Source organism: Malania oleifera, chromosome 2 (assembly GCF_029873635.1).
Source record: "Malania oleifera isolate guangnan ecotype guangnan chromosome 2, ASM2987363v1, whole genome shotgun sequence".
Classification (NCBI taxonomy): Eukaryota; Viridiplantae; Streptophyta; class Magnoliopsida; order Santalales; family Ximeniaceae; genus Malania; species Malania oleifera.
In genome coordinates this window covers 88424225-88431925 of record NC_080418.1, presented here as the reverse complement: position 1 = coordinate 88431925, position 7701 = coordinate 88424225, and the positions used below count along the sequence as shown (strand labels likewise).

At 36.5% G+C, this 7701-nt stretch overlaps 1 protein-coding gene across 1 annotated transcript; it reads right to left on the bottom strand.

Moving 5' to 3' along the window:
* Positions 1-222: 222 nt before the first annotated feature.
* On the bottom strand, positions 223-4432 carry LOC131149464 (trifunctional UDP-glucose 4,6-dehydratase/UDP-4-keto-6-deoxy-D-glucose 3,5-epimerase/UDP-4-keto-L-rhamnose-reductase RHM1-like). The gene is made up of 3 exons (XM_058099916.1): positions 4139-4432; positions 1380-2964; positions 223-1275 (listed from the first exon to the last, which is right to left on the bottom strand). Exons 2-3 carry the CDS (start codon positions 2949-2951, stop codon positions 811-813), a joined length of 2037 nt encoding a protein of 678 aa, XP_057955899.1. The 5' UTR covers positions 2952-2964; positions 4139-4432; the 3' UTR covers positions 223-810.
* Between the last annotated feature and the right edge of the window lie 3269 nt (positions 4433-7701).

Genomic DNA, 7701 nt, shown 5'->3' with positions numbered 1-7701 from the left:
AAAAAAAAAAGAAGAAGCTTGTAATCATTCATAAAGTGTACTTTTCCCATCTTTGGGATCTTAAAATTTATGCCATAAATTTGATATTTTTGCGAATTTGAATAAACGTATGGAGTTTCATCCAAATCCAATGCTTCAAATCTATACTCCCAAACATAACATAAGCCAATGAAACTAAAGAAAACAGAAAGTATCATAAAGCAAGACAAAATGCAAATAGGGTTTCTTCAGACAAAATACTTGCATCCCTTGTTCAAGGAGAAAATAGTATGAAATATAGAGCTTCAAAGCTTCAACCTTTTATTAGTTCTCTGGTCAGAACCAACAGTGGGCACATGAAATGAGTCAATCAAATTTACTCAATACCAGCATACATATTTCAGTTTAAATCCAACAGCAAAATGAAAAATAAGCAACTTAATATAGAGGCAGAGCTTCATAAACTAAATTCTGAAGATGGCTTAAAGCTTGCAGTAGACATTTGAGATGTAATCACTCAGCTGCTCAATGCTGCTCCACAGAACTTTATAGTATTATAGCAGAATAATATAAATGATGAAATGAAGGCATCGATGGAGACCGATATGTGCTAACAGGATGAATATAATCCAACACTGCTACCTAAACAAGAAATGCAAAGGTCAAATCCACAATTTGCTTAATTCGGCACTCCACCAGCAAAGCTTCTCTTATTGGGCTCAAAGACAAATTTAATCAGGGAGTCTTTGATCAACAATATGGCTAACAGGATGAATATAATCCAACACTGCTACCTAAACAAGAAATGCGAAGGTCAAATCCAAAATTTGCTTAATTCAGCACTCCACCAGCAAAGTTTCTCTTATTGGGCTCGAAGACAAATTTAATCAGGGAGTCTTTGATCGACAACAACTCAGGAAACTCGTTCTTCAACTTGGATGCATCCATCTCATTGTTGCTTCGAGGGGCAACAATTACCTTGGCTTGATCTTCTAATGTGAAATTAGCCCATTCAAAACTGGGGTCTATATAGCTCTTGTACAACTCCAGAATCTCATTATGGCTCACAACACCCGGATTTGTGAAGTTCCATATGCCCTTGCAATTTCTTTTGGCCATCTCAACTGAAATGGGTAGAAGCTCATCCAAGACAGTCATACTGTTTGGAATGTTAACCACTTTACTATATCGTGAAATTTTTGTGATAAAGTTTCGTGGATTGCTGAGGTCAGATGATATTGGCATTCGGACTCTTAGGGTACAGACGTTGTCATATTCTTTCAAAAGTTCTTCAACCTGATACAATCAAGAAAGATATCAATAAGAATTATAACGAAGAACCTTAAAAATTTAAATGTGGAAAATTAACGAAAAAAATAAAAGAAAATGAAACTCATTACCATGGCCTTTGTTTTTGAGTAGAAGGAACCGGTAAAATTTGGTTTATCCTCCTCTTTGAACCCAATTCCAGATCCCAGCAGATGTTTAGCATCATATTCAAATATACAACCAGTAGCATAATTCATCATTAGGAGCCCATGCTCTCTGCAAACATCTGCCAAGGTTAGGGTACCAACAACATTGGTGCGAATTGTTTCTGGTTTGTGAGACTCGCACCAATCCACATTGGGTCTACCAGTCACTCCAGCAGCATTGAAAACATGGGTTGGCTTAACCTTTTGAATGTCTGCCAACAGCTGTGATCGTTCCTCCAAACGCCCTTTTCCGTACGCATAGGGTATCCCTTGCTTCTCACATATCTTACCAAGAAGGCCCCCTATCCACCCTGTTCTACCATAAATCAAGAATTTCAGAGAGGGATTTTGAGCAGATATGTTTTCAGCAACTGAAACTATCTTCTGGTTCTGAATAGGAGTGCTTGATATGAGTGAGGATGCAGAATTACTAATATCAGGCCCATCAAATTTTCGGTCGCTCCCTGGCATCATCAACATTCTTGGATGTGGAAGCAATGCGCCGGAGACATCTCCCCACCAGTATGGATTGCTAGTGTACCATTCCATAGTCTCTTTTAGACCCTCCTCCCATGTAGTTCGTTCTGACCATCCCAAGTTTTTTAGCTTTTGACGATCCAAGAAATACCTCTGGTCATTAAAAGGCCGATTGTCTACAAATTTAATAACCTTGTGTGGATCCAATGAGAATAGTTTGCAAATGTCCTTCGCGACATCAATAACTCTCCTTTCCTTGTCAGTTCCAATATTGTAGACATGGCCCACTTCACCCCTGTGGAGAATAACTTCAAAAGCCTCTGCAACATCTTCACAATAGAGGTAACTCCGCACATTAGATCCATCCCCATGAATTGGAAGAGGCTCACCTCTCATGGCTAAAAGAATGAATTTTGGAATTAGCTTTTCAGGAAATTGATTGGGCCCATAAACATTGTTCCCTCTAGTTGTTATGACGGGTAACCCATAAGACCGTGCATACGCCATAACAAGCATTTCTGCCCCAGCTTTAGTTGCAGAGTAAGGGTTTGTTGGAAGAAGCTGAGAAGCCTCATGGTTCCCCACCACTGCATCCTCATCTGTCTCCCCATAAACCTCATCCGTACTTACATGGATGAACCTCCTAATTCGGCCAGTGACCTTGCAGGCCTCTAGAAGCACATGGGTGCCATAAATGTTGTTCTTGGTGAACTCAAAACTATTGCCAAAAGAGTTGTCAACATGTGTCTGGGCAGCAAAGTGCATTATTGTATCAATGGACTCGGTAATGAGGATAAAGTTGACAAGATCAGCACTGCCGATGTCTCCCTTGATGAACTTGAAGTTGGGTGATGATCGAGAGGGGTTAAGATTCTTTAGATTTGAACAATAATCAAGCTTGTCAAGGACAATGACCTTATAATCAGGGTAGTTCCGGATGATACGGTTTGCAACATGAGATGCAATGAATCCAGCAGCGCCAGTAATAAGGATGTTTTTGGGTGCATATGGAGTAGCCATACCCAATGTGATTCTATGTTACCCAGCATGCGCATTTGTGTTAGCAACTCAAAGAATGTGTACAGATAAAATCAAATATAACAAAAAACATGAAACAGCAAATAACATAATTTGTTCTCAAAAAGACCAAGGAAACACATCATCAATAAGTAGAATTTAATATATTGAAGGGAAAATTAATGATGTATTACTGCCGAAAAAGTCATAAAAAAAAAAAAGGGAAATTAAAGATGCGAATATTTAATTACCCATTATTTACAACTCAATCCCACAAATCTGCACTTAATCTTGGTATTTCAAAGATCCAGTTCAGTTAAATTATTAATGCAAGCATTCAAAATACTGAGGTCCTGGTGGAAATGGAGCACAAGACCAAAGATTTATTCTGTTCTTATCCTCAGCATTTTTTGCAAATTAGATTTCTCCACTTTTTAAAATAAATAGGATCTGTTTGCAAAATATATTTATCTTTCCTGCATACAGATAAACAAATCCAGGTATAAGGAGATAAGTATTTTCCAGCCTAATCTAAAAGGTTTGGTTAAATTAAATGGAGGCATCCTAAAATATATATTGGACACGTGTCAGTTGCCCAACAAGAGTGCGGACACTGACACTGGAGGGTTCTTGGAGCGTTTTGCTTCCTAGAATTATTGAACATCATATCAAAAACATGATTAAGCCTACACATGAAAGAATGTCATCTGCTAACACAAACAATACACCTCCCCCTCCCTCTCTGCCTCTCTCTCTCTCTCTCTCTCTCGCCCATAAAACCAATGTGAGTACATCAAACAATGCAGCGCCAAACGTGATTCCTCAAAAATGGATCTCAGCTCCTCAGACCCTCAAAACCCCAGAATTTCCCTTCCCAAACCAAACCCATTAAACCAACAATAGATCGCATCCAAATTTCACGCTTAAAGCTATTAAAACGCAATGCAATGCACAAATCTATAACAAAAAGCAAGCCCATAGAACAACATAACAACAAGAAGCGAAAAAACAAAACAGCATCGTCGAGGCAAAGGGCACAAACGGAAGCATAACATTTTCGTAACAACTCATGATCTCCGCCTTAATTGCAGACCATCGTCAAAACAAAGCGTAAATATAAAGACAGATGGAAACAGCGCGTGAGACAGAACAAAATGAAAGAAATCTTGGAAAAGGTGGTAGAGACTCACGGGGGTTTTAGGCAACGTGGAAAAGATCCCCAACTCCGACGAGGCCCGGGAGCGGAGGGGAGTTATGCGAAGACACAAGTCCGCTGCTGATCCAACTACTTATAGAGGCGCATGAATGAGTGTTGCGCTTGCACACGATCTTTTTACTTTTGAATGTTTTCTGAATGTCGCATTGCAGATTGTTGCCAAGCGCATTAAATATATTACGAACGGTTCGGAAGCATGAAATGAATGAGAAAGGGTGGGCCGTTGAGGACCCTACATTTCATTAGGCAAATAATGTGAAAACGTGGCGCGCGAGCTACTCGCTGCTCCATTTTTAAATCACTGAGAAGCCACAAACCAAGCACATGCGCAGCCGCAGAAAACGGGTCCAAACTCTTCAGTGTCCGTTTCGGAACTTGTAAAATTTTTGAAGAAGGGAAAAAGTAGATGAAAAAATATTCACTTATTCATATTTGATTATCAATATATATATATATATATATATATATATATAAAATTAATCAATAAAAATATAATTTTATACATCATTTATATTTGATTTTATTTAATTTTTAACCATATTGAAATAAATTTTTATTTTTAGTAGTATTTGGTATTAAGAGAAAATAGTGAAAAATTATTGTAAATGAAATAAAAGAAGAATACAAAAAAAATTAGAGCTATATAAATTCAAAGGTCTATTTCTTCTAGAGTTAGATGTTGCTAATTATTTTATATTCTCATTTTGTTGTAAAATATGTCCTTATATAGGCAAATATATTGGCATCCAAAGGTTAACCACATAATGAACCATTATGTAAACAAATCAAAGATTGTAACTTATTATTTAGATAGCCGTCCACATAAGTATACAAATTTTACAAAAAAAATAATTTTTTTTCTTATTTTTCTTTTCTTTTCTTTATTTTTTTAATAAAAATTATTGATTCAAACGGATCCTTAGAAAAGAAAATGTTCCTCTGCCCCTTGCTGCCACACCATTGGGCTCCCACTCCCAGCTAATAGAAAAGCTTCTACCTACATTTGTATCTCTACCCAAAACTCTATGATTAATTTATAACCTTGCAAAATAAACTCAGTGTTGCAAAATTCTTTTATAGGATTACTAAGGGATGTTTTAAAGCTATTTTTCTTTCTAAACGGTGATGTTTTAAAGCTATTTAATAAAGCATAAGCATTGAACGTCATGTCATTTTGTTATCATGTAGAAAAAAATAAAATAAAATGCAAAGTGAAGGACAAAAGTTCAAGCTATTTTGTCAACAAAATTAAGGCAATTGTACCAAGGGACAAATAATGCAAGAAAAAAAAATATTTTTTTTTATCAAAAAGAGAGCAATATTGAGAAAATAACACTATTGGAAAGATGATGATGTGAATCTTAATCAACACGCGTTGAGACTCAACAATTAATATTGTAATATTTGCCTAAGAAAGCTAAAATTCAGATTTTGATTAAAAATTCCGATCCAACGTTTATAAATGAAATATGAACCGAAGGTATAAAGTAACAAATCTTGACCTAATGATTATAATTGAATCACGAACCGAAGGTATAAAATTTGAACGTCACAAGGAAGAATCTTTGATAAGTTCACAAGTTCTTTGAAAAACAAGAAGGGGAAAACTGAAAACTCTCTATGAAGACAACTTTATTGAGTTCAACTTCTCTAGAATGTGGCTACAAGTATATTTATAGACCCCTCCATTTAAATTTAAATTCAAATTCAAATAACATAACCCTAAACGCCTATAAGTAATAAGCATAAAATAGGCTCACACACTTATACTTATTGAAATAAAAAGTATACACTAAACCACTAGGCTATGCCGCCCCTCCTCCGTAGCTTGTATCATAGATTAAAGCTGGTTCTTCTTCTTTCAAGCTCATCTTGAATGTTAGGGTCTTACTTGATGAATTTGCAAACTCGACCCAAGTAGATTGCACCAATCCTTGCATTGCTTCCTTGATCTTCTTTGCTCTTGACCTTGTGATTGGTCCATCTGAAATTTGCAATGGATCCTTTAATGGTACTTGTCGATTCTCATCATCCCCCCTCTCTTCAAAAGGATTCGACCTTGAATCATCACCTGTATAAAAAAGAGAAAGTTCTGAACATTAAATGTTGCACTAATGTTACTCACCTAGAAGATCCAAATTGTATGCATTATCATTAATTCTCTCGAGTTCTTGAAATGGACCATCCCCTCTAGGATGTAACTTGGACCGCCTATGAGCTGGAAATCTTTCTTTTCTCATATGCACCTAAACCCAATCAACCGGTTCAAAGATGACTTGTTTACGACCCTTATTGGCTTTGGTCGCATATTGCTCATTTTTATTCTCTATATGTTGTCATACACTTTCATGAAGTTTCTTCACCATCTTAGCCATCTTTTGACCATTCAAACTAGTTCTTTCATTAAGTGGCAAAGGTAGCAAATCCAAAGGAGTTAGTGGATTAAAACCATAAACAATCTTAAATAGTGAAAAATTAGTAGTAGAATGAACACTCCGATTATATGCAAACTCAATGAATGACAAACAATCCTCTAAGTTTGCAAGTTCTTTTGAATTATAATATGCAACAAAGTAAACAAAGTTCTATTCACTACCTCGGTTTGCCCATCTGTTTGAGGGTGACAAATAATCGAAAAAAACAATTTAGTTCCTAACTTTCTTCACAAGACTTTCCAAAAATAGCTAAGGAGCTTAACATCACGATCAGACACAATACTCCTAGGAACACCATGGAGTCATACTATCTCTCTAAAGAACAAATCAATGAAACGAGTTGCATCATCGATTTTATGACAAAATGTTGACTTTTTGAGTCCAATTTCGTTTTTGATAATGACAAATACAAGGTATTTAATGTTTGTCAAGTTTGTGTGCAAGATAATACTAGCAAGATCATATTGATGGCATGCGGAAACTTGAAGAAGAATGAAGACCCTGACATATTTACTTATTGTATTTTCATATTCGAGTTTGTAATATTTAAATTCAAAAGGGTCTGTAATGATTTGCATATTATGCATGTAGTACTATAAGCTCAAGACCTTAGAACGACCTTAGGGATCAGGTTGACCGACGCTGGATTTATTCGGCAAGAAAAATGACCTTAGAAAGACCCTAGGTCCCAGCATTTGCACCTAGAAAAGTCCCTACAATCACATATATTATCTAGGGAATCTTATGTTTTAAATTGAACTTAAATGTGCAAAATCCTATGGGTTCGGGTGACCGAACTTGGCAGTACATTTTGCATCGGTCGGCTGAATGTTGGACTAATAAGTTGACTTGAGTTCGAGCGACCAAACCGAATTGGCCGTAGTGCCTTCGGTCGACCAAACATATACTAAGACCTTGTTCAACAACTTGGGCACCTAAACTCTTACGTTCAAAATACCCTTAGGCTACCAAACATACGAAAGGGCGACCAAACCTCAAGCGTTTGGAAAATCGCCTAGTTCAGCCAACTAAATATATTTTCTAGCACCCGAACATTGAAAAATTGCTTTTTCTCATGTGTTTGTTTGGGCAACCGAACCTT